Source organism: Ammospiza nelsoni, chromosome 31 (genome assembly GCF_027579445.1).
Source record: "Ammospiza nelsoni isolate bAmmNel1 chromosome 31, bAmmNel1.pri, whole genome shotgun sequence".
Classification (NCBI taxonomy): Eukaryota; Metazoa; Chordata; class Aves; order Passeriformes; family Passerellidae; genus Ammospiza; species Ammospiza nelsoni.
The window spans coordinates 1,327,513-1,354,096 of NC_080663.1; the positions used below are offsets into that span (position 1 = coordinate 1,327,513).

Here is a 26,584-nt window from a genome sequence, read left to right on the forward strand (position 1 = left end):
TGTGTGTAGTTGCCATTTGATTTGTAATGCTTTGCTTATTGCTCTCACCACTTTTGCACAGAAGTGTGTACCTCTATCCGAAGAAATGCTCTTTGGTACCCCAAACCGTGGAATAATTTCATTTAACAGTACTTTAGTCACTTCTCTTTCCTTATTTGTCCTACAAGGGAATGCTTCAGGCCACCCAGAAAATGTATCAGTTAGTACCAACAAATACCGAAACCCCCCTTTTCTTGGGAGTTCAGAAAAATCAATTTGCCATACTTCACCTGGGAATTTACCTCGATTTATGGCTCCTTGATGTACTTTGGTTCCTGTGTTCGGGTTATTTTTCAGACACCGCTCGCACTGGGATGTGACGTGCTTTACAGTAGTAAATAATTTCGGTCCTGCTATCCTGGCTCGCAAATGTTGATAAAGCGGATCTAGACCCCAATGGGCCTTTTCATGCTCCGCCTTCACAATCTGCCACATTATGTTCCCTGGTATTATCAACTGTCCTGTTTCTAATTGTCCCCATCCACTGTCTAACAGTTTACCTTTATTCTTTTGAATCCACCTATGATCTGATTCTTGGTATTCTGGCTTGATATTGGTATCCAGCTCTCCTGGTATTAGGGCCACTATTTCCACTTCTCTTTTCCTTGTGGCAGCCAATTTAGCTTCTGTATCTGCCTTCCTGTTCCCTATCTCTGGAATAGTGTTACCTTTCAAATGTCCTTTACAATGCATTATGGCCACTTGTGCTGGGAGTTGGACCGCCTCTAGCAATCGCAGAATCTCTTCTGCATGTTTGACTGTCTTTCCTTGTGTAGTCAGTAGTCCTCTTTCTTTCCAGATGGCCCCATGAGCATGTACAACAGAGAAGGCATATTTAGAGTCTGTCCATATATTAATTTGCATGTTTTCTGCCAATTCCAGGGCTCGGGTCAGAGCTCTCAGCTCTGCTTTTTGGGCTGAGGTCCCTGCAGGCAAGGGGTTTGACTCAATTACCCTTTCTGTAGTGGTGACTGCATAGCCAGCCATTCTTACTCCTTGCTTCACGAAGCTGCTGCCATCTGAGAACCAGTTGTCCGCACCTTCGAGCGGCTCTTCTTTGAGATCTGGGCGACTGGAATAGACGGCTTCAATTGTTTCCAGGCAGTCGTGTTCGATGGGTTCTGCTGGGGCTCTCCCTTCTAGAAATGAAGCTGGGTTCACAATGTTAGTTACCTGAATGGTTACGTCATCTGATTCAGCCAAAATGGCCTGGTATTTTAGGAATCTGGAAGGGGACAACCAATGGTTGCCTTTCTGTTCCAGCACCGCCGACACAGTGTGAGATACTAACACAGTCATCTTTTGGCCCAGTGTGAGCTTTCTGGCCTCTTCTATGTTAATTATCACTGCAGCCACTGCCCTCAGACAGCCTGGCCATCCTTTACTTACTTCATCCAACCGCTTGGAGAAGTAGGCCACAGCTCTCTTGTGTGTTCCCAACTGCTGTGCCAGGACTCCTAGGGCCATCCCTTGTCGTTCATGGGAGAACAGCCAGAATGGTTTTGATACATCTGGGAGACCTAAAGCCGGTGCTCTCATTAGCTCCAGCTTTAACTTCTTGAAGGCCCCTTCTGCCTCGGGAGTCCAAACTAGAACATCCTTGGTTTCTTTCAACAAATCGTACAGTGGTTTAGCAAGTATCCCGTACTGGTAGATCCATAGCCGACACCAACCTGTCATCCCCAGAAAGGCGCGCAGATCTCTCACTGTCTCTGGTTTAGGCATTTGACAGATGGCCTCTTTCCTAGCTGCTCCCAGGGATCGCTGTCCTCTGGAGACTTCGTATCCCAGGTACACCACTTCTTTTTGCACCAGCTGTGCTTTCTGTTGAGAGACTCGGTATCCACTTAAACCCAGGAAATTTAACAAGGAAATAGTCCATTCAATGCATTCTTCCTCTGTTACTGTTGCTATTAAGAGGTCATCTACGTATTGCAGAAGGGTGCCATCTCCCAGCGGCCTTTCCCACTGTTCTAATTCTTTGGCTAACTGATTCCCAAAAATCGTAGGGGAGTTCGCCCATCCTTGGGGCAACACCGTCCAGGTAAGTTGGGTCTTTCTTCCTTTATCTACAGATTCCCATTCAAAGGCAAAAATCTTTTGACTCTCGGGAGCTAAGGGAAGGCAGAAGAATGCATCTTTCAAGTCTAATACAGTGAACCAGGCCAAATTATCCTTGAGTCTAGTTAAAAGCGTGTATGGATTAGCAACTAAAGGATGTAATATCTTGGTTATTTCGTTTACTGCTCTCAAGTCCTGAACTAGTCTATAAGCTCCATTAGGTTTCTTTACTGGCAAGATTGGTGTATTAAAATCCGATTCACATTCTACCAATAACCCCAGTTCCAGAAACCTTTTGATTATGGGCTCAATCCCCTTCCTGTCTTCTATTCTCAAAGGGTATTGTTTTCTTACCACCGGTCTTGCCCCGTCTTTAAGTTCAACAACAATCGGTGCTGCTTGTTTTGATTTTCCAGGTATATCAGTAGCCCATACTAATGGGTATGCCTCGCTCAGGATTCGCTCAAAATTGTGATTCTCAGGTTTAGGTTTCACACAACTGATTGTTAGGCTTAGGGCTGTAATCAGTTGTTCTTCTTTTACTTGAAATTCAAATCTGTCCTTTTTGAACTTTATTATGGCTCCCAAGTTCTCTAGTAAGTCTCTCCCTAGTAGAGGTTTTGGCGAATTTGGCAAATACAGAAACTGGTGTATTCCCATTTGTTTCCCAATTTTGTATTTGATAGGTTTCAAAAAGTAAGCTTTTTCTGGTTGGCCTGTTGCTCCCACAACTTGTACAAATTCATCACTTTTGGGTACCAATTCTTGATTTAAAACCGAAAAGGTTGCTCCCGTATCAATCAAAAAGTCCAATTCCTTTTTACCTTCCCCTAGCTCCATTTTAACCAGTGGGTCTGCTAGGGTATGGCCCACCGGTCCCCCTCATTCACTTTCTTGCTGTGTGGTGGTAGTGGTGGCCATTAGCCTTCTCTTTAACTGGGGGCATTCCTGTTTCCAGTGTCCCGTCTGTAGGCAGTATGCACATTGATCTGGCCCTACTCTAGCTGGGTGGGGTTGGAACCTCCCTCCCCCTCTCACCGGGTAGCCTCTACCCCTACCCCTGGTTCCAGGTTCCGAGCAACCTGTCTTCTGAGCTGCCACTGCCACAGCCACTACTCGAGCTATCCTCCTGTCCTCCCTTTTCTTCTCCTCAACTTCTCTATTATTATATACCTTCCATGCCTCATTCAGCAAGGCCTCCAGGTTTTTATTTTCTGGATGTTCAAGCTTTTGCAATTTCTTTCTGATGTCTGGGTTACTCTGTCCCATCATTAATCCTAACAGGTGTTGCTTCCCTTCTTCCGTTGCTGGGTCCAGGGGTGTGTATTGTCTCATGGCTGCCCTAAGTCTATCCAAAAACTCTGACGGGGTCTCATCCTTTCCCTGCCTAATGTCATATAACATCGACCAATTGATAGCCTTAGGGATCGCATTACACAAGCCCATCGCTATCAGCTTTCTGTACTGCACCAATCGTCGATAGTGCTCTTCATTGCCCGGATCCCATTCTGGTTTACTACTGGGGAAATTATCTTCTAGTCTCCCTGATAATACCTGAGCATGTCGTTTTCCTGTTTCCAATACGAGTTCCCTTTCTGTATCTGTCAATTCTGACAACATCACCTCTATATCTTCCCAATCAATATCTAAATTCCTTGCCATTAATTCAAACCTCTTCGCTACTCCCTCTGGATTCCTCCTGAAGTTCCTTGCCTCATCCCTCCAATTGTTCAGATCACTTGTAGAGAACGGTACCTTTACCCTGGTCCTTTCTCCTACCATTGGCATAAGTTGTCGGAGAGGAGCTATTGTATGGTTCCGTTCCTCTTCTTGCTTTGCTTCCCTCCGTGCCACAGATCTGGTATAATACGAATGACTAGTCCCTTCCCCAGGATCTTCCTGTGCCTCAATGTCTTCCCTATTCTTTCTTTTCTCCTTTCTCTTTCTCTTTCCCTGTTCTTCATCTTCACCTTCTATTTCTGTTAACTCTTTTCCTACTACCCCCCTGGCATGGTTTACGCAGTCCAGCCGCGCCTCGCTCTGCATCTGTCGCCTTTCTTCCCGCATCTGCCGACGCCTATCCTGTTCCGGGCTACTGTCCTCATCTTCTGTTCCCCTTCCATCTCTCTTATCCTCTATCTGAATTATTATATTCAGCTTCTGTGAGTTGTTCTCTACCTCCCTTTCGCATGTCTCAGTGTCATTCTTCTCACTATACCTTAGCTTAGAGACGTTGCCTCCCAGTGAGTTATCCCCAGTCCTCGGTGTGCTGGTTTCTATTCTACAGGTACCTGATTTCCCAAAACCTCCACTTCTGGGTGTACTACCATCCCCATATGGACTTAGTTCAGGGAGGCTACGTGTCTCCCCTCGACTCTCTGTTCCATGTGGGCTGCCTTCTTCCCTCTCAACTTCTAATCTGGGTGGGCTGTCAGCATCGTTGTAGCTTCCCGACCCCTGCGGACTATCTGGTCCCTGCGGGCTGCTTTCCTTCTTGTCCATCCCCGATTTTAATGGACTATCCTCCTCCCAAGTGTTATCTAGTTTCTGAGGACTGTGCCCAAACTTAGATTTCCACCATCGTTCCAGCTCCTTTAAGGGGCTAGGATCCCCTTGTTCCTCCCTTGGCCTGGGAAGAGGCCCTTCCCGTCCTGGGGCAAATGGATGGTATTCCCACAGGCTTATTTCGCTCTCCTTTCCACTATCCCTTCTTGTCAATTTAAGACATCACTGCCCAATGCTACATGCATCACAGCATCGTTCTTTAGGCTTTAAACCTTTCTTATCTTTTTCCAGGGCTAGCACTAGGGGGTCCTGAGGTGCTGCATTTACCCCGCACTCTTATTGCCACTCCGGTTTATTTCTTAGGGTAAAGAACATGTCAGCATACATCACTTCGTCCCATTTGTTAAGTCGGCGAAGGAAAAGCATCAATTGCAAAATAGTATTATAATTAGTTGTTCCCTCCGGCGGCCATTTCTCATTGTCATCTAACTTGTACAACGGCCACCACTGCGTACAATATTTAAGGAGTGTCTTTTTACTTATATTTCCCCCCGGGATCCCTCCCAAGTCCTTCCAGTGTTTTAGAATACATCCTAAGGGGGTTTTCATATTTACGTCCTTACTCTGTTGACTTCCCATAGTTATTCCCTGTGTTGGTTTAACACTTCACACACAATTTTCAGTCGCTTTTGTCCTGGCTTCTCGCGTCGCAGCGATGCTGCGTCTTATTCACTCTCAACCATACACGCACACCTTTATAAAGGAATTCCTACCTTATGGTCTATATCGGAACAGACTGTTACCGGGTTTGGTCACGCGAGGTCACCTACAGACCGTGAGACACCAGTTTGCCAGATTCGTGCAATCGCAACCGTAGACAGTGTAACAATTGCAGGGGGTCACAATTTTCTTCCGGATATCTATCAACTTATTCTCTTCTAAAAATTATAGAGAGAGCAGCAAGATGTTTTCTGTAAAATTTTGCAACAAACACATAGAACAGACACAAAAGATCACCGGCTGACAGACCTCTTCAGATAGCAGTTTCAGTTCTTAACCCTTAATTCACAGTATTACAACATCAAACACAATGTTAAAACAGTTTCCAATACAGACCAAAAATACCAAGATGAACAAATACTTCTTTCAGCAGGACTTTATCCTTTTCTCTACAAAACAATGCCGGGAATCTAACCCTGGCCAATCAATGCTAGCAACCCAATGCTAGCAACCCAATGCTAGCAACCCAATGCTAGCAGCCCAATGCTAGCAACCCAATGCTGGGGTTTTAACCCAGCTGGGATTCGTTACCGGGGCGTCCCCCAGCTTTCCCTTCGGGCGGTCACGTCTGACCCCCGTTTCCCTACCAATAAAACCAATAAACAATTAAAATACCTCTTAATTGAAGCAGGAGATGCAGGGAACCCTCCGTCCACCAAGGCGCCAGTCCAGGGGGGTCTCTTCTGACAAAAAAAATTCGTCAGGGGCGCCCAGAGAATCCCGACCCCGGACCCGGCCCGGGAGGACCTCAGGGCCCGGATCTCCTGTCTGGTCCCATCTGGGTCGCCAGAAAATGATGCCGAATTTTGCCCCAAAAGGCGAGAATAACTGCTTAAGAGACTCAGCCTAAGTCAGATAAGCAGGAGGTATTTTATTATGACGCGTCGGAGAAATCACGAAATGGATTTCTGAGTTCACATAGCAAAAGCAAGCCTTATATACAATTTTGGGTATAGGATTACATCAGATCAGATACATAATCATGCATATTCATATGGGGCGTGGTGTAGGCGGAGCGTGGGCGGAGCGTAGGTGGAGACATCTCTTTTGGGGAATTTTCAGGTGGTCGTTCCTGTTGCCTTCATCATAGACGGGGTCTTTCCGATGAGTCTTCCTCTTTAAACTTTTGAACCTCTTCCCTAATTTGGTCAATTCCCGGTGTACTTGGCTTGGTCTCTATGGCTTGGCAGAGTTCTTAGGGTCAGTTTGACATTGTTGGCTCTGAACATGCTTAGCCCATCAGTTCCCCCTATCCCTATCTCCTTCCTGTCATTGTGTTTCATGCTTTAGCTGATTAATTGCTCTATGTGTTTCCTAATATTATACCTTCTTCAAATGCCTCACATTCTATGTTTTAACTCATTATTTCTTGGAGGCTATCTGCTTTGGGGCTTCAAGATAACAAAGGAAGTAAGAAAGCACCTCATGCTCCAGGCCAAACGTGGAAAGGACAGGAATGGGACACGGTTTTGTGGCTGCTTGGCAGACCATGGGTTAAACGAATGCTGTTTCTCCTCTGACGTGCTACAGCAACTCTCACCTTTTTACCATGCTCCACACCTTGAGAGTGCAGCTCATTCAGCAGCTGAGCGAGGGGCCAGGGATTTGTAGATAAGGAAGCAACGGGCGAAACCATCAGCTTCAATAAATGTAACTAATAAACAAGGACTGCTGCTCACAGAAAGTCACGCTAAATTCCTGAACTTCCAGAAGAAAACAGCCTTTACAGAGCCGTGAATATCGGCTGTTATACAAGAGTGGGGGTGCACATTGACGAGGACATGCAGTTGCCGGATCGGGAGGTCTGAACCTTCCAAGTAGCTCAGCCAGTGGGCAAAGGGAGAGGGAGATGAGGCCAGGAAAATGATAAAAAGGAGGCTGCGAACTACAACAATGGCAGAGAGCGCACGGCAAATGCCCCTCGGCCTCTCCCTCTACTCAGCAATAAAGTCACTTTTACAGGACTCCTCTGTCTCCTCTACGCACAGAAACCTCCGGCCACGGGAATTCTCCGTACAGCCCCGGGCACGGGGCAGCCCCCTCTGTCCCAGCCACAGCAACCGGGCCGAGCCAGCGCTGCTCCGCCAGCGGCTCCTGCCGAGGCAGCGGCCGCAAGGAGACCGCGGGCAGCCGCTCCCGCAGCGCCCTCACGCCAGCGGCAACACGCGTCGGACACGGCACAACGAACCCGCCCGAGCCCCCTGCCGCCCCCAAGGCCCGCAGCCAGCCCCGAGCCCCCGCACAACCCAGCGCGGCTCCCACCTGCGCTGCGGCCGCCTCCGAGCTCCGCCGCCGCCTCACCGCGCTCCGGCCGCTGCCGCCGCTCACGGCACCGCACACACGCTCCCACAATGCCGCCGCTGCCCAGCCACGGCCGCCCTCAGACCGCCACCGAGACCCTGCTCCGCCCCGCTCCCACCAATCAGCGCGCCACAACCACGACTGACGGCACCATCGCCCAATCGCAGCCAGGGGCGGGCTCTGCACACGGCACAGCCCCGCCCCGCGCTCTCAGGGCCCCCTGGGCTGCGTGAGAGGAGAGCCGGAGCTGAGGAGCAGCCCTGGAACGGGCCCGGGCCCGAGGGGATTGAGCTGAAAACATAAACAAACTTCTCCGCACCTCCCGCCACAGCTTTCCCGGCACTGCGGCTCCGGTGGCTCCGGCTCAGCGGGAAGCCCCGGAGCATCACTTCTCCTGCCCCTAATCAGGAGCATCATTGTATCGCTTTGATTTCCCCCAAAAAGGGAAAACCGCCCCAAAGCCCTGTGGATGAGTGGGAGATGGGAGAGATTTCTGACAGAAAACTCCTAAAACTCAAAGCAGGATAATGAGAAGTAAGTGAAGATCCTTAATTCCAGGTTTTCGCCCACGCCTCCCTCCTCCCAGCTGCACCTGTTCAACCCGTCAGTGCCGCAGACAGAGAATGGGGCCGGGCTCAGTTCATGCCCCAGGGCTTCTCCCTCTGCTCAGGGGCAGGAGTCGTTCCCCTGCTGCACCCTGGGTTCTCTCCCACCGGAGACTTCTCCAGGAACTTCTCCAAGCTGAGTCCATCCCATGGGGAACAGCCCCCTCCAAGTGCTGCAGCGTGGGTCACTGTGCCCCGGGGTCAGTCCTGCCAGGACAGGCTGCTCCAGCGGGGCCCTCTGGCCGCGGGGTCACAGCCTCCTCTCAGGCATCGCCGTTCTGCAGCGTGGCTGCTCCGGGGGCTGCAGGGGGATCTCTGCATCCCCATGGATCTGCGGGGGGATCTCTGCAGCCCCATGGATGTCTGCGTCCGGCACCGCCATTTTTGCAGTCACGAGGAACAGGCTGAGCTCTGCCTGAAGCTCTTCTCACATTCCCCACGCCTTTCCCAGCCCAGGGAAGCTTTTACCCTTTTACCTCCTCACAGCTCCCCAGGCTGGGTTTGCAGGCCCTCCTCGTGTGGGATCTCTGGAGCTCTTCCTCCCCGCTGGATTCCTGTACCATGGAGCCGTTCCAAATGGCCTCTTCCACGAGGTTCTGTGGCAGGGATTTGCTCTCCGTGGTCTCTGTCCGCAGCTCAGTGCCTGGGGAAAGAAGGACAAGGAGAGGGAGAGACAGGGAGAAGGGCAAAGGAAAATGCAGGAGGAGAGGAAAAAACAAGAAGGAACAAAGGAGGAAGGAAATGGGAAAGGAACATGGATGGATGAAGGACAGAATGAGAAGAGGAAGGAGGGCAGACAAGAAGAAGATGGGATTTGCCTCCATGGCAGAGGGAAGGGGAAGGAGATCTCCCCAGTCCATCCCTGGCAGGATGGCGTTGGCAGTGAGGCTGTCCTGCAGCGATGCTGGGCTGGGAGATGGAGCAGCAGAGAGGGGAAAGGGGCAGTGATTCCTCCTGCCCTGCCTGGCTGTCCCAGCCTGGAGCATCCTGGCGCTGCCGAGGCCCTTGTAGCGTCCGGCACTCCGGAGCCCGAAGCTCACGGCTGCTTTATAAAGCTGACAAAGTCGGCAGGATGGGTCTGGGTATGATCTGCAGCAAACTGGGTTTATTGGCACAGGAACAGGACACAGAGCTGAACAGGGCCCAGGGACAAAGACAGGGCGCAAGCTGAGGGCACAGGGGGTTTTTATATGGGGTAGTGAGGGTGGAGCTGAGGGTCAGGGTCCAATGGATATGGGGGAAAATGGGACAAAGGAGGGGTTAAGGGTCGGGGCAGCTAATAGGGAAACAGGGGCAGAGGAATGCAGTAAATTAGAGCCAATGGAGGGACAGAAAGGGAGAACATTCTAGAGACTAACCAGAGATGGGTAATAGGGTTTGAACTGGGGTAATTAGGCCAACGGGCCAATGGGGTAACATAACTTTCCATAAATCAGCATGTACTTGCAAAGATCTATGGGAGAAGCAAGCTTTTTACCATAACTTTGAAATCTATTCTTCTTCTTGGGGACCAGTCCGCCACGGGTTGGAGATTGAGTCTCCCATGGGCCTCCACACCAGTGCATCTTCCTTTTCCTCGCAGCCTCCTTCTCCTCCATCCAGACAAAGGTTAGGATTGACAAATCCTGGCTTTGGGGGAAGAACAAGGGGTGAGCACCTTGGGTTTTGTGAGAAAGGAGCCTCACTCTTTAGAATTTTTGAAAGTTTAATAAGGAATAATAAGGGACAAATCAGTAACAGCGCTGGGTGCTTGGTGATGGCCAGAGGCACACTGGTTAACCACAGCAACTCTTCTTGTCTAGTTTCTCCAGTGTATTGTTCAAATACATATTCATAATGGTTATACACATTCAAACATTTCTCTGAACTCGTTTACATGCTCCAGGAATTCTTTAGGTTGGTTTGACCCCCAACTCACCTTTTTAGAGCACGTGCAGGAATCGTGGATTGCATTTTTGAGGGTTGTGTGTCACTCCCTCACAAGGGCCCCTGTTCTGTGGTTTCAGCAGGTGACAGTTATTGACAGTGGAAGGGTCAGTGGCAGGGCTCCTCATCACATCCCTTCCTTAAATGTTATCTGACCATGCAGATGGTTTTAGCTATTTCCACAAGTACTTGAAATGAACATTGGCTATTTCACAGCTATCTTTGAAGTGTTATTGTCAGTTATTTACAAAAATAAAAGCATTAATTATTATTTCACAAGTACAGCTACTTCTGCAAAAGTTAACATTCTAATGCACAACACATGGCATCCACTTTAATATTTTTCAAAAGCCAAAACTATAATGTACGTTTATCACACTGTCCACAAACTAAAATGTCATCCATAAATGATGTTCTGAGGATATGAGCTACACAGGGGGCAGGGCATTGGCCACAAAAAGCTGACAAATTATACTATAGAAAAAGCAGTGAAAAGTGATTACAAACTGCACTCTATCGAAATCTGTGTGATTAAGAATAGATTGCAGAAGTCAATACCTAATAGCAAAAGCCAACACTACCTAGTTATTGATAACAATCCCAGGGCAGGTTTTTCCCTTGCATGGAGCACTTGGGCCTTCCCCGGGCCCCTTCTGCCCTCGTGCAGAGCCGGTGGCATTTTCCAGCACACCCAGTTTGTAACCGAGAGCCGGGTGCAGCCGAGAAGGCTCCAAGCGCCTCCTTCCAGGCTGACTCTGCAGGGCCCGAGGCTGCTCTGGGCTCTGCCAGGGCTCTGCTGGGGCTCAGCTCTGGGCCAGGCTGGGCCCGCTCTCCCCTCACATTGCTCCGGGCAGCTGAGGCACAGCGGGAGGAGGAAGGGACACGGCAAGGCAGTTGAGGGTTAAGAGAGTTTTTATTCAAACAACTGCCATAACAGACAGGCTGTCCTAACTACCATAACCAACTACAGTGCTAAGTACCATAACAAACTAGTTGTCCTTACCTCTGTAACTGAAAGCTGTCCTCAAGGGCTTCATCTCCTCTGCTGCTCCCTCAGTTGCTTCACTGTAGTGATCAGAGGGGTCAGGCTGGAGAGAGGCTTGGCTGATGATAAAAATGGGTGCTGCCCGGAAAATAAAAGGAAAGAAATGAATTGTTACTTTCCAGAGTCAAGTTCCTCACAGGCTCTGTAGCAACAGGACGAAGGGAAATGGTTTGAGACTGAGGAGAGGGAAGCAGGCTCAGATGAGATCTAAGGAAGAATTTTTTAACCAGGAGAGTGGGGAAACACTGACAGAAGGTGCCCAGAGATGTGGGAGGTGCCCCCTCTCTGGAAACATCCAAGCTCAGGTCAGGCAGGGCTCTGGGCCCCCTGAGCTGCTCGAAGATGTCCCTGCTCGCTGTGGGGCACCAGGCCCAGATGAGCTCCAAAGGAGCCTGCCAAGCCACAGCAGGCGAGGATTCTGCTTGCTCTGCGTGTGGAACGCAGCCAGACTGGAGACTGTCGGAGGGGACCCCACAAGAAAACCCCTCCCTGGTGCTGCTGCTTCCCCTGCAGCCCCGGGCCCTCAGCTGCAGCAGCTCCTGGGCAGCCCAGCGCCGCTCCTCGTCCGGCTCCAGGCTGCACTCGAGGCAGTCCCGCAGCAGAGCCGACAGGCGCCGGAGCTCCTGCAGCTGCGGGGTCCCGTTCCGCCGGATCAGAGCGCGAGCCTGCAGGGAAAGCAAACTCAGCGCTCTGCCAGCTCCCTTCACACCCACACGGGCTCACATCCACCCCGGGGCCTCAGCCCCAGCTCCAGGGGCACTTTCCTCCCTGCCACAGATGCTGCTCAGAGCTCATTTTGCTATGCCAACCAAAAAACCCAAACCCTGGGGCTGCCACAGCCACTGCAACATCCAAATGATCTCGCCTTGAGAGCCAGTTTCATTGGCTGACTCTGTCAGTAGGAACCTCCATCAGAAATAGCACATTTTGCTTCTCCAAATGGGGACACCAGCTTTACAGGCCATTTTCCAGAGTCAGTGTGGTCTGCCTGTGTTATTTCAGAGGATTCTTACATCAAGTGCATCTCTGCAGTGCCACTGACACTCAAGTAAATACATTCCTGATGCCCCATCCCAGACACTGCCAGGCAATAAACAGGAGGTTTGTGATGCTGAAAGCTCAGGCTTGGTGACACAGAGAAAGTAGCTTGGACTAGGAAAGAAATACTTTAGACTTTGGGAATGTTAAACAATCATCTTCATTTTTTCAACAAGTTTCCCAGTGAGAAGAATCAGGGGGGAAATCATCTCACAAAACCTCTTTTAGAAACTCCTGCAGAAATCTTGTTGGGTTTGGGGGCGGGATGTGGGGTTTTCTTGCAAGGTAACATTAGACCTGATGCACTTGCTTCATATTTTCAGGTCATCCTCACAGCCAAATGAGCTACAACAACATAAATCCCAAAGCAAATTGTTGCTGGAGACTGAAGAATATTCTTCTGTGTTGGGGCTGGAGTCCTCTGGGAATTCCCTTCCCATGTGCAGAAACCTCCAGCTGCTGCTCCCAGTGCAGGGTCCCCCTGTGCTCACAGGCCTCTGCAGCCACTGCAGAATTTGCCTCTTACCATGGCCGCTGTTTCCCTGAAGTAAGGAGGTTCTCCTTCCACCATCTCGATGGTCACAGTGCCAAAGGCCCAGATGTCCACCTTGGGGCCATAAGGAGATCTGGTCACAACTTCTGGGGCCATCCAGTGAGCAGTGCCCACCATGGAGCTGCGCTGGTCCTGCTCAGGGCTGAGCTGAGCGCAGAGGCCAAAATCAGCTGAGGACAGAAACAAACCCTGTCAAAGGCAGGTGGAATTGGGAAACCAAGCACCAAGATTCCCCACTCTCAGTCTGAGAGTGCAGTTGTGAAGTCATCTGGAAAAGCCCTCAGGGCTGTAGCCAAGCAAAGATGGAACTGGACCCTTCAAGAAACCATTGAGGAAGGGTCGGGGGATGTGAGAGAGAAGAGGGGAAGGAGGCGGGAGAAGGAGCGGGGGAGGGTGGGGCGAGGGGGAGCGATTGACCCGGGGGAAGAGAAGAGGGACTTGAGGAGAGGAGCAGAAACAGGAAAAGTAGCGGGGACACCCAGCCTTCATCGAGGTGTCCACGGGGGGCCCAGGAAGATGTGGAACCCCCAGCCAGGTGTGTTCCCCACACGGGGGGCTCTGACCCTGGGGGTCACCCGGGATTATCCAGCGTGGATCCTCCACCGGGGGATGGAGATGGAGCGGCGCACGGAGCTCGTCCCGCACCGGGCACTGCGGGATCCGCAGGCAGCGACCCCTCCCCCTCCTCCTCCCGCGCCCAGCCCCCACCCTTTGTCCCCCTCCCTTTCCCCAAATCCGTCCCATCGCCCCCCCAAAACCCTCCCCATCGCCCCCCAATAAACGGCCCCGGGCCCAACTGGGAAGCTTTACTGGGAGCACTGGGAGCAGGCACTGGGCGGGGACAGAGCGCCAGCGGGGCTGGGGGGGACACGGGACCCCCCAAAATCAGCGGAGTGGGGACGGAATGGGGGGTCCCGGCCGGGCCCGAGCCCACGGGGAGGGGCTGCGGCCGCCGCCGGCTCAAGAGCTCCTTTGGCAGAGAAAAGGGGGTGACACCGGGCTGGGGGCCCCGGCGGGAGCGCACACGCTCCGCCACGGCGGGGACGCCACCCCCGGCACCCGCCCTGACCTTCTTGCGCAGGGAGAAGCCGAGCTCCAGCGCCAGGAAGACCGAGCCCAAGACGAAGCCCCCAATCCCCATCAATATCTTGATGCGGGCGGCGTCCGGCGGCATCTCTGGGGGGTCCGCAGGGCTCAGCACCCCCAAAACCTCTCACCGACACACCAAGGCGCTCCGAGCGCCCCCTCCAGGCTCATTCCAGTCCCTTCCAGTCGCAACCGGCATCCTCTAAACCCCCTGCCCTTTGCACCCAGCGCCCCCAAACTCCCTCCCAGTCACACCCAGCACCCCCAAACTCCCTCCCAGTGCCCACCAGGACCCCCCCAAGCCCATCCCACCCTCCCCAGCATCCCCCAAACCCCTGCCCAGCCCTTGCCCAGCCCTTGCCCAGCCCCTCTCCCAGTTCCAGCCCGGCTCTCTCCAGCTCCCTCCCAGTGGCTCCCAGCACAGCCCAGCGCCTCTGCCAGCGCCCCCAGGGGCTCCCCCGTACCCCAGTGCCGCCTCAGGGGCTGCTCCAGGCTGACGTGCTCCACCTGGCAGCTGTAGCTGAGCCCGCGCCGGGGCGGCGTTTCCAGCAGCACCAGCAGCTGGTAGATCCAGTCCACGTTGGGGACCACGTCGGTGGCCACCACGTGCTCCGAGAGCTCCTGCTGGCCCTGGATGGCAGCAGGGTAGAAATCCATCACGGAGCAGAGCAGGCGGCCGGGGCCGGGCTGGGAGCTCGAGGGGGTCACCAGCGAGATGGACACGCTGGGGGGCACTGGGAGAGAGAGAGGAGAGGGCTGGGTTTGGCTGGAAAGGGACTGGGAATGGGCTAGGGAGGGACTGGGAGTGATTGGGGTGGCACTGAGAGAGATGGGACAGGGTGGGGCACACTGGGACGGATGTTGGACGTCCGGGCTTGAACGGAGAATGAACTGGGAATTAATTTTGAATGGATTTGGAATAGGCTGAGAAGAGGAGGGAGGGACTTTGGAAGTACTGAGAGCGACTAGGACGGCACTCAGAGGGATTTTGATGGCACTGGAATTAACTGGGAATGAAGTGCGCGGCACTGGGAGGCCGAGTCCAGCGCGGGGCCCTCGGGATTTCAGCGCCAGGGACTCTGCATGGCAACCGATGAGTCACCAGAGAGACGCGCTCTCATTGGCTGAAAGGAGCCGGCTACACGGACAACCTATACGGGATGGACACGCCGGGCAGGCACAGGGATGGACTGGGACGGACTGGGAGGCCCCGGGGTTGTTCCGAAGTCGGGCTGAGGGCCCTGGCCCTGATGGTGAGGTACATCCACCAGTGGCTCACGGCCAATGAGGCTGCTGGGCACAGGCTGGACAAGGCCCTTCTGGAGCTGACCCAGGAACACCCCTGTGACGTGCTGATCACCCTCTTGCGCTGGGCCCCATCGTGTGACAGGTAGGGCAGCCCCACGTGCCTTGAGGGCTTAGGCTTCACCAGCCCGTCACCCTGTAGAGCCTGTCCCTGCTGACTGCCTGACAGGCGGGCAGTTCCAGGATCCTCTGGCTCCTCTGTTTTCCAGTGCTGCCATGTCAGCTCCTGAGCCTGGTGCCACGCTCCCTCCCTGCCCCTCCGGGCCTGTACCCACGTGGGCTGGCTGGCCGCTGCCGGCCAGGAGCAGTGGGCAGACGCTCGGCTGAGGGCCAGCGCGGGGCCCTGCAGCTGCCCAGGCCACGGCGCTGTGGCCGAGCCCGCCCTGACACAGAGCTCTGACCCCACAGAGCTGCCGCCACCATGTGGGGAACCATCATGTCCTCGAGCAGGACTGCGGAGCCGGCGCTGCAGCTGCTCCTCCATGTGCTGAGCGCCTGGCCAGTGCACAGCATGTACACCTCCGATGGGGACAACGCAGGAGTCTTTGCCCTGGCTGTGAGTTTCTGGTGCCGGCCTTTGCCAGCCCCCAGGCTGCCTCTCCAGCAGCCAGCTCTCTGTCCTCCCCCCAGCTGCATCTCCCTGCCTCAAGCACTGGGCTGAATCCTGCCTTAGGGGCAGGGCTCAGGGGCACCAGGCCGGCTGCTCCCCCCGTGTCTCCCCTGGCCTCTCCCTCGCATGCTCGGGCCCTGCCACGTGGATGTCTTGGCCACTGAGTGTTGTCTCTGGCTGTTTTATTTCTTGCAGGCAACCGTGGCACTGTGGAAAATCTTCAATCTGGCCTGGCGCTCGCCTGTTGTGCTGGAGTATTTCCCCAGTCTCTTTCTGCATCTGCTCTTCCAATCTTACATCAGCACGCAGGAGATGCCAGAAGAGGTTGAGACCTTCTGGCAGGGATGCCAGGAGCAACACAGCCTCTCCACCAACCCCAACAGGTGCTCTGTGCCAGTCCTCCCAGTCTCCCCATCCCTCACATGCCCCAGGGCAGGAGCCGGGGCTCCCAGCGTGACCTGGCCTTTGCTCTGCACACAGCTTTGCGCTGCAGACCCTGAAGGCCCTGCTCTGCCCAATGCGCTATGAGCACGTGGTGCTGTCCATGGAACGCAAGCGTGCCTGGGACACGCTGCTCCGTGCCGACACCCACCACTGTGCAGTGGGTCTGCTGGCCAGGTGAGACCTCATTCTCCCCACCGCCCCTCTCCTTTGTGCCCGCAACGCCCCACACAGTCCCCGTGCTCGTGGGCAGCAGGGCCTTGTCACCAAGGGAGGGATGAGCAGACTGGAAAAGGCCGGCAGAGGAGGGTGCCCGGGAACAGCCGCCTCCCAAAGCGCCCCCGGGGAGCTCGGGAGCAGAGCAGAGCTCTGCCAGTCAGCCCTGGGAGAGGTTTGCCCGCCCGGCCCAGGAGCAATGGTGCCTTTTCCTCCCTGCCAGGGAGATGCGCCGTGTCTCCACCATCTGGTGCTGCGGCATGGCATCCTGCCTCTTTGAGCTGCTCAGCCAAGGCATTTCAGACTGGGAACTGCCCGCCCTGGCCTTCCTGGTGGAGGTGAGCCCCATGGCCAGCGCTGCCTGGCTGAGCTGCCTCCCAGCCCTCTGCCCTCTCGTAGCCGCAGCTGCCTGGGACGCTGCCTGTGCCCTGTGCTGCTGCCTTGGCTCGGCCCTGTGCACTTCTGAGCTCCTGCCAGCTGGCACCTCTGTGCCTGCTCTGTGCCTTGCAGCTCCTGGATTGCCTGGACTTGAGCGAATGCTGTGAACAAGTCCTGGAGATCCTGACAAGGCACCAGAGATGCATCGTGTGGTGCTCCGAGGCCTCGTGGTGCTCACCTCGATGGTGAGCAGGAGGCAGCAGCTGAAGCTGTGCTGGCAGCGTGGGGCTGGGGCAAGCAGCCCCTTGGGCTTAGCTGGGCTTTGGCAGCTGTGGCAGCTGCTCCCAGATCTCCAGGCTCGCTGTTCAGCTGCTTGAGTGCTTTGATGTTGGGAATTTAGCTGACTAGAGACTGGAAAAGTACAAGGCCATGGCTAATTCCAAGTCCTGCACCTGCAAGATAGCGTGTCCTTGGGCCTAGCTGAGTATCATAACGAAGTGAACAGAGAGACGTGAGAAGTAGAGAACGTAGGCCCAAAGGAATGAGGAAGAGTTGATGGTATAGTTTAACCAATAGATCGCTTGGCTTACAGAATATTCATAAGCTTATTATTTGCTGTATAAGTGTTTGATGCTTTCTGCAATAAACAGGACCTGTTGATGACCATCTGGTGTCCTGGTCTCCCTTCTTTCGACACTTCAGGACAGGCCTTCGGCCTCTGAGCCCTGCAGCAGCAGCAGCAGCGTGGGGTTGCCCAGCCTTGTTTTGTACACAGGATCCAAGCATGTACAGCCTTACTGAAAGCCTTGTGAAGCTACTGTGGGATAGGGATGAAGACATCGTGGAGAAGACCCTCATTGTGCTCATCCTCCTGATGCTGCAGGAAGACCTGGCAATAGCCAGCCCCATCGCCCTGCAGCTGGCTGAGGCGCTCTGGCACCTCTTTGACAATGTGAGGCTCTGTGCCCCCAGCCACGGGCACTTGGGTGCTGCCTTGGGCCTGGGCACAGGGGGGCCTGGAGCAGCGGATGTGGAGGGCTTTGGCTTCCTTTACAACAGGACAACAGCCTTGTGCAGCTGCTCTCCATTCGCCTCTTCCAAGACGTGATTGCCTTTGTAGTGGCAAAGGGAGAAAAGCCCCTGAAGAAGCCTGTGAGCCAGAGCCTGCTCCCACTCTTCTTCCACTGCCACGATAAGAACCAGTGTGTGGCACAGGTGAGGCTCCTGGGTGTCCCCATGGAAGGGTCTCAGCTGTCTCCCCACCCCCTGGCACCTGATGGGCTCCAGCCTCCTCCCAGCCCTGGCACAGAGATTCAGCTCCTGTGCCCTTGGCTGCGGTGCCATCTCTGGGTCTCTGCTGCTCTGCAGGCCTCTCGGGAAACGCTGCTTTCTGCAGTGAGGTTCCTGAAGAGGAAGGATCTCAAGCAGCCGCTGCAGACGGATCAAATGTGGAGATTTGCTGAGTGCTTGGTAAGGACAGCCTGGAATGCCCAGCCCAATCCCTGGAGCAGCCGCCTGCCCACGGCGCCCAGTCTGTGGGGCTGGCAGCTGTGGCCCCTGCCCAGTGCCGCATGCAGGGGCACCGGCCTGCGCCCCACACGCCGCTCCCTTCCCTGGGCCGTGCGGGCTCTGCTCCAGGCTCCTGTGGCCCCACGGCCGGTGCCCACGGAGCCCCGAGCCAGCCGGGCTCTGCTGCGGGGCGGCACCGCGGCTCGCCGGGCCCTGTGCCCCGTGCCGAGCCCGGCGCCTGCGGCTGCTGGCCGGGCCTCGGGGCTCTGTGGGCAGGGGGAGCAGCGCCGGCCGTGGGGAGCGCCCGGCCCAGGGGCAGGGCCCGCATCAACCCTTTCCCTCCGTGCCCTGCCGCTCTCTGCAGCTGGCAGAGGACAGGAGCCGAGCGGCCGAGCACCTGCGCCGGGCCCTGCCGTACCTGCGGAGCGCACAGGAGCCCCTGCGAGAGGCGGCCGTCAGGTTCATGGGTGAGCGCCAAGCCCGGCTCCCTCCCCGGCCCGCCCCATTGCCGCAGCTCGGTCCCGGCCCCGCCTGCTGTGCCGGCAGCAGGATCCGGGCGCGGGCATGGGCAGCCCCCGCTGGCCTGGGCATTGCTGCTGCCGCCCTCTGGCAGCCGTGCCCTGGGGCGGCAGCGTGCGCCAGGGGCCCGGGCTGAGCCCTGCCGGGCCAGCAGGGCGTGTGGCCTCAGGGCTGGCAGCGCCCGTGGGCGGCAGCTGTGCCTCTGAAGGCAGGACACGCTCTGTGTTCCCCAGGGCTGGCCGGGCGCTACCTGAGAAGGCAGCAGCCGCAGTTTCGCATCATCTGCAGGGGTGAGTGAGGCCCGCGGGCTCTCGGCGGGGGCTGCCGCTGGCAGCTGCGTTCCCTGGCCCGCCCGCCGACGGCTCCGCTCCCTGCGCGCCCCAAGGGCAGCGGGGCCACAGCGCAGACACCTTGCAGGGGCCTGCGGGACATTCCTGGCCAGCAGCTGCCAGCTCGTCCTTCTTGGCTCCTGCTTCCTCCAGGCCGTGCCAGGAGCTGCGTGGCACGGACGAGGCTGGAGGCTCCGCCCAGCTCCCCGCAGATCCAGCCTCTGACTGTGCCTCTGTTTCTCTCTCTGCAGCCCTTCAGGACATGACGGATGACACCAGCCCTGCCATCTCATGTCTGGCGCTTCAAGCTCTGTACATCCTTTTAGCTGTACAGAGCGTTCCCTCCTCCCGGCTCCAGAGGATGCGAGACCAACTCCGCCGCCTCTGGAAGTCGCGGCCTTTCCTGTGTGCCCGTGGCTGAGTGTCCTGCCGCGGCGCTGTGCAGAACTGATCGATCCGTGAGGCTGCGTCTGCTGGGGCCGCGTGAGCCTGCGGGGAACACCTCTCCTCTGCCAGCACTTCCTTTCCCTTCACCCACTAGAGGAACATTAAATTGCTGTTGTTGGATAGCCGGCTGTCCAGGAGCTTTCTCTTGGTGCAGAGCGTCTTCAGGCCAATGGGGAATAGGGGAAAGGCTGCTTGGTCTGCGCAATTTGCCCGAGCGTGCGGTGTGGAAGGGAAAGTGGCCAAACGCCCCTTGGCCTTTCGTGGTTCCTGCAGGAATGTTTTTGTTCCTGCATCAAGTTTTCTGGAGCTGGGGGAACAAATGTATTCTGTGTTGTGAGAGTCTGTCTGAAATATCCCTCATCTGCCTTACGACTGTCATGGACAGAGACAACCAAAAAATTAAAACCCCCGTTTGCTGATCTGGTGGCCAGGAAAGTCATGTGCCTGAGGCCTGAAAGTGTTGCAAAGTTGCTGTTTTCACAGATGTTGTTTGTTATACGCTACACTGAGCTCACAGGGCATCCTGCCTTTTTGCACAATAGCTCTGGAGTCCTCCCTACCTCTCAGCCCGGCTGGTTTGAGCTTTAGGGTGGTCCCCTAAGAGAAGACCGTTCATAACCACTGTGGCAGACAAGTAGAGATGTAAGAAACCTCTTCATCAAAGGACTGAGACATGAAATCCCTATGTGAGAAGGCCCCTGTCACCCTCTTCCAGATACTGGGACTGAAAGCCCCAACTCGGGGGAGGTGTACAGGGTGAGGAAGGAAAGCTGCCCAAAGCAAGGTGGATGTTGCAGGTGTAGGCAGTGGACAACGAAAACAATGACTCTCGCCTGCTTCCAAACTTGGACTGTGTGTACCCTTTTTTCCCACCCCCCTGAAGATACAATAAACTGCCTTTGTTTCGGCTGCAAAATCCATCCCCCTTGCCCCAATGAAAAAGAGTATAATTGGGGTCCAGATGAACTGGGCCTCTGCGACCTCCCCGACGCAACAGGTTGGGTCCTCGACTGGACTGGACCAAAGGACTTCGTCTCTATGTTTGGTAGCTCTATCCCCTCTCTCTTTCTCTCTCTCTTTTGTCTCTCTCTTCCCCCATCTTTTTCTCTCCCTTAATCCCTCTATCGCATTTTGCTGTGGTCATACAATAAAGGTGCATTTGTTTCGATTATCATTGCAAACCCCCTTGTACCGTGTTGGTTCTTTTTGCACCCTGAGATCAAATCCATGAACCATCACGAAACCCGTCCGTGACGACGGATCGTGACACCCCCGGAGGACCCCTCCCCAAATTCCCCCCCAAAGCCCCTCTAGCACCCCCAGGCCCCGCTAAAACCCCCTCAAGTTCCCCCCAGACACTCGCCAAATCCCCCCCAAACCTCCTCAAGACCCCTCCCCAAATTCCCCTCACGACCCCTCCAGGACCCCTCATCTGTCCCTGCGCCTCCTCAGCAGCTCCCGGAGCCCCCCGTCCTCTCCCAGCGCCTGCCCCGCTCTCTCCAGCGCCTCCCGCAGGACCCGCCCGAGCCCGGGGCGGCTCCCGGGGGTCCCGGGGACGGGAGCGAGGGGGAAAGAGATGCCCGCTCCATGCCCGGCCCCGGGGTCTGCGGGCACCGCTTCGGGCTCGGCTCTGATAGGCTGGTGCGCGCGGGGAGGGCGGGAGTTGCGGTGGGGAGACGCCCGGTGATTGGTTGGTTTCGTAGAGGGTGTGGTGATTGACACGATGGGGCGGGGGAGGCGGGCTTTGCCGAGGGGAGGCGCTCGGTGAATGGTTGGATAGAGGCAAAGAAGACGGGAGTTGTTGAGGGAAAACGCCCGGCGATTGGTCGGTGCAGGTCGAGAGAGCCGAGAGTAGCTGAGAGGAGGAACGCGGTGATTGGATTGTTCCGTGTGAGAGGTGGGCGTGTCTGAGGGGAGGCATGCAGTGATTGGTTCGATCGGTGCACAGAGAGGCTGGTGTTCCTATGGGGAGACCCGCGGTGATTGGATGGTTTGGAGCAGGGCGCGCTGCTATTGGTTGGGAAAAGTCCGGGTTTTTTAAGGGAACATTCCCGGTTTTTTGGGGGAAAACTCTCGGATTTTTAAGGAAAAATTCCCGATTTTTGCAGGAGAAACATTCGCGGAGCTTTTGACCCTACGTGTCTCCAAATAACTCAAATAACCCCAAAACACTTGAAAAAAACCCCAAATAACCCCAAACAATACCTAGAAATCCCCCAAATAACCCCAAACAAATCCAAATAACCCCAAAGAACGAAAAAAACCCTCCCCCAAGTTAAAGCCAAAAAACATCTAATGATATCAAGCACAGCGAAAAAAAACCCCATATACACAAACATAAACCCCAAGAACCCCAAATAATTCCAAATAAACCCACATAAACTCAAATAAGCCCAAACAAATACTAATACTTCCAAATAAACTCAAATATTTCCAAATAAATACAAATAAACAGAAATAAACCAAGTAAAAACCAAGATAAACGCCAAATAGTCCATCAATAACCCCAAATAAACTCCAAACAAACCCTAAATAAACCCAAATAAACACCAAGTAACCCCAGTTCCTCCCGTCCCCACCACAAAACAGATCCCGACCTATCAGAACGCGCGGCACTGACAACGTTCCACTTGCTGGGCACAAACTCAGAGCACTGGCCCCGCCCAGCGATTTTCAGCCAATCAGCGCCCGGCCCGACTCTGACTCATCACTTGCCAGCCACAGACCAAGGCCTCTCACTGCGGTAAATACTCAGAGACCGCGCGGGGTAATTTCCAGCCAATCAGAGCGTGTCTCGCTGATGACTCATCAGTTGCCAGGAGCGGATTTGGGGAGGGGGGGAAGGTGACCCTGGGGATGGGCTGGGGACCCCAAATTAATCCAAAACGGGGTCGGGACCCCAAAACGGAGCAGGAGGGGCCTGGAGCCCCCAAAACCAAACATGGGGGAGGGGACTGGGGGAACGATTGGAAACGGGAGGGACAGCAGGGAAAAGAGGGTTGGGACCCCAAAACTGAGCTGGGAGGGGAATGGGACCCCAAAATTGAGGTGGGAGGGGAATGGGACACCAAAATTAGGCTGGGAGAGATATGGGATTCCAAAATTGAGCTGGGAGAGGGATGGGACACCCCAAATTGAGCTGGGATGGGGGTGGGACCCCAAACAGGACGAAGCCAATTTTGTTTCTTCCTAAAATATGTAAATGAGTTTATGGATATGCAAAAAGTCTATGAATATGCAACAGGCTGATGTCATGGGAGACAAGGACCAACGGGTGAAGGTTGTTATGGCCTTCAAGACCCCCCAGTTATTTTCGGAGACACCCCTTAATTATTCTGGCTTGATTACATCAGCCTGTTGCATGTTCATTGACCCTCATGCATAACCATAAACTCATTTACCTATTTGAGGAACTATTTGACATGGCCCATCCTTGGGAGTGTCTCCCCATTTCAGGAGCCTCCACTGGAATGGAAACTATATACCCCCTCCCTTTGATTAATAATAATAGTAGTAACAATATACTAATACTAATACTAATACTACTACAACTAATAATAATAATAATTTGAAATAAAGGGGCTCTCAGGAAAAGATATGGGAATAGAAATAACAGTTCTTTATTAGGAAAAATTAAAAATACGAATGCAGTAGTACAAACAAAAAAACAACAGTGACAGAGTCAGAATTCTCCGGGAATCCAGTGAAAAAGGCTGACCCTCTTGGAATCCAGTGGGAAAAGGGCTGATCCCCTGGGAACCCAGTAGAAAAAGAGCTGATCCTTTGGGAATCCAGTGGAAAAGAGCTGATCCTCTGTGAATCCAGTGAGAAAAGCTTGATCCTCTAGGAATCCAGTGGAGAATGAGGCTGATCCTTTGCAATCCAGTGGGAAAAGGGCTGATCCTTTGGGAAACCATTTCGTACCCCCCAAAGACAAGAAAAAGGCAGTTTTTATAGGGCATCCCAAGGGTGGAGTTGGGGTTTGGGTCAGGGGAGCAGTTCTTAGCAACACAAGAAAGGTGACATTAACATCCTTCCTCTTAGCAACAGCAGTACTCAACACAGAACACGTCCTCAAATCCTAAATTCCCTCTAAAAAAACTGAGAAATGGAACTTCAGATATATTCAATTAATTTCCTTCATTTAATCCAGTTTTGGGTGTTTCTAAAGGATGAAGGTGAAGCAGAGGAAAATTAAGGCCAAACCAAAAGGAGAGGCAGCCAGGTGTGTCCCAGCATGGATCACAGGGAATGTGAGTGACCAGGGCTGTGCCCAAAGTGCCTCCTCCAGTGGGGGATGGAGCTGGAGCAGTGCACGAAGCTCTGCCCGCACTCGGGGCACTCACAGGGCTTCCCTTAGTGGTGCCTCCGTTGGTGTTGGGTCAAGCCAGAGCTCCTGGAGAAGCTCTTCCCACACTGGGGACACTCGTAGGGCCTCTCCCTAGTGTGGATGCGCCGGTGGGTGACGAGGGTGGAGTTGCGCTTGAATCCCTTCCCGCAGTCGGGACAGCGGAAGGGCCTCTCCTCTGTGTGAATCCGATAGTGCCGAAGGAGAATGGAGCTGGTCTGAAACCTCTTCCTGCATTTATCACACTCGTAGGGCCTCTCCCCAGTGTGGATGCGCCGGTGGTTGGTGAGATCGGAGTTGTGCTTGAATCCCTTCCCGCAGTTGGGGCATTGGAAGGGCTTCTCCTCCAGGTGACTCTGATAGTGCCGGAGGAGATGGGAGCAGGTCGTAAACCTTTTCCCACACTTGGAACACTCGTAGGGCCTCTCCCCAGTGTGGCTCCTCTGGTGCGTGATCAGGCCGGAGCTCTCTCTGAAGCACATCCCACACTCGGAGCACTTGTACGGCCTCTCCCCAGTGTGGATCCTCTGGTGGCTGATCAGATGGGAGCTCACTATGAAGCTCTTCCCACACTCCCCACACTCGTAGGGCTTCTCCCCAGTGTGGGTCCTCTGGTGCACAATCAGGCTGGAGCTCTGGCTGAAGGTCTTCCCACACTCCCCACACTCATAGGGCCGTTCCCCAGTGTGGATCCTCTGGTGCCTGATCAGTTCACAGTTCCACCTGAAGCTCCTCCTACACTCTACGCATGTGTGGGGCTTCTCCCCATCATGGAGCTGCTCATGGGGCACCAGCTCCAAGCACTGGCTCCGTCTCCGGCCGCCTTCCCGGCCCAGGCTGGCTCTTTCCCCCTCAGATCCCCGCCAGCTGCGTTTGCAGCCCCTCCTCGTGCGGCATCTCCGAGGCTTTTCCTCCCCGTTGGCTTCCTGTGCCGTGGAGCCGCTGAAAATGGCCTCTTTCACCAGGTTCTGCCGCGGGCATTTGTCCTCCCTGCTCTCCATGCTCAGCTCCTGCTCTGGGGGAGGAAGGACAAGGACAGGATGGGATTTGCCTCCGTGCCACAGGCAAGGGCAAGGAGATCCCCCCAGGCCTGACCTACAGCCGGGGCTGGGCTGGGCTGGGAGATGGAGCAGCACAGAGGGGAAAGGGGCACTGACTTCCTCCTCACCTGCCTCAGTGTCCCGGGGCATCTTCCTCTTCCTCGCAGCCTCCCTGGGGTTGGCAATGGGAAATCCTGGTTTGGGGAAAACAAGGGATGAGCGCGCTTGTAGGAGCATTGGGGGGTTGGACGGTCGGAACCAACAGAGACGAGAGAGCTCTGCAGCCAGGTCGTGGAACTTGCGGTTTATTGCAAAGGGCCTGGGTGCAGGGCCCTGCTTGGAGCTGCCAGGCACAGCTTGGAGCAGGCCCGAGAGAAGAGAGGGGTAGAGAGGATGAGAGGGTAACAGAGAGCAAAAGCATAAGACAGTAAGATTCCCATTACAATACAATCAATCTTCTTGGGTGTTGAATATTCTATTTCTCACTAACCAATCTAGAATCAGATGCAAATCCTACAGCATTTACATACAGCCAGTAAAAATCATTAGATCACCATACTGTGTTACATTTTAAACCCCAAAAACTCCTCTTTGGACCCCTTCTGCTGAGCCAGTAGGGTCTGCTCTGACCCTTGGATCTGTCTGCAAGCAAAGGGAATTGTTTCATCAAAAGGGGATTACCTTCAGTTGGGCCACACCATTGTTTCCAGTTGTTCACTAACTAAGGTATCTCAAAGCTTGCTTTCATTTCACTCTTCCTTATTCTTCCTATATTCCCAAAATCTTCTCCCAGACAATCATATTTATAAGGTTTTCCTGTTTCATCTTCCCCAACACACATTGAGTTTGAAGGTCCCTCTGCCCGAGTCCATCTCTACAAGTCACCGGCCATCTGGGCTCCAGAAAAACCTCCCAAACACCCAGATTTAGCCCTGAAAAAGCCTCCCAGGAGTTCCCCGTCCCTGGCCCTTCTTCTCTGGTGTTCATGAGGTTCCCCCCTGTCCCAGCTGCTTGGGGGTAGCGCATGGATTGGGGGTCCCCCTTGTGCCTGGTGCCCGCCCTGCCCAGGCTGCTGGCAGTCCCAGCAATGCCAAAAGCTCCCCCTGCTTTGCTCTCCCCATTTTGGGATGCCGGGGCTGTTTGGGCTCCCGGGCTCCCTTCTCCCCTCATTCTCTGCTCTGGGCTGCAGCAGCTCCAAGGTGTCCCACCTGCCCCTCTCCAGGCTCTTGAGGCTCCCACCAATGGCGGCGCTCCCCCCTCTCTGGGCTCCCCACTTTGGGCTCCTGGGGGACACAGGGCTCTGCTCCTCCAGGCTGCCTCTGCCGGCAGCCGCCACCGCCACCCCCCAATGTACCCCCGAGGGGCCTTTTCCGCTCAGCCTTGGACTTCTTCATTCTCCAAACATCGCCAAAAAACCCAACCCAGGGACCCCTAGATTTATTCGTTAAAAAACCTCATTTAATCAAGAAGAAAGATAATATGCCATATGATAGACAGGAGATT

The 26,584-nt window shown here is 54.6% G+C and overlaps 1 protein-coding gene and 1 pseudogene across 1 annotated transcript in view; one reads left to right on the forward strand and one right to left on the reverse strand.

The window, feature by feature from the left end:
- The window catches only part of LOC132085559 (zinc finger protein 850-like), a 280,143-nt pseudogene that overhangs the window by 90,010 nt on the left and 163,549 nt on the right, over positions 1-26,584 (forward strand).
- Positions 1-26,584, reverse strand: part of LOC132085572 (zinc finger protein 850-like) — a gene marked incomplete at its 5' end in the record, with an annotated part of 95,452 nt that overhangs the window by 53,882 nt on the left and 14,986 nt on the right. The window contains 1 exon segment of the mRNA XM_059491028.1: positions 24,109-24,764. Within this exon segment, the coding sequence (XP_059347011.1) occupies positions 24,109-24,764 (656 nt within the window).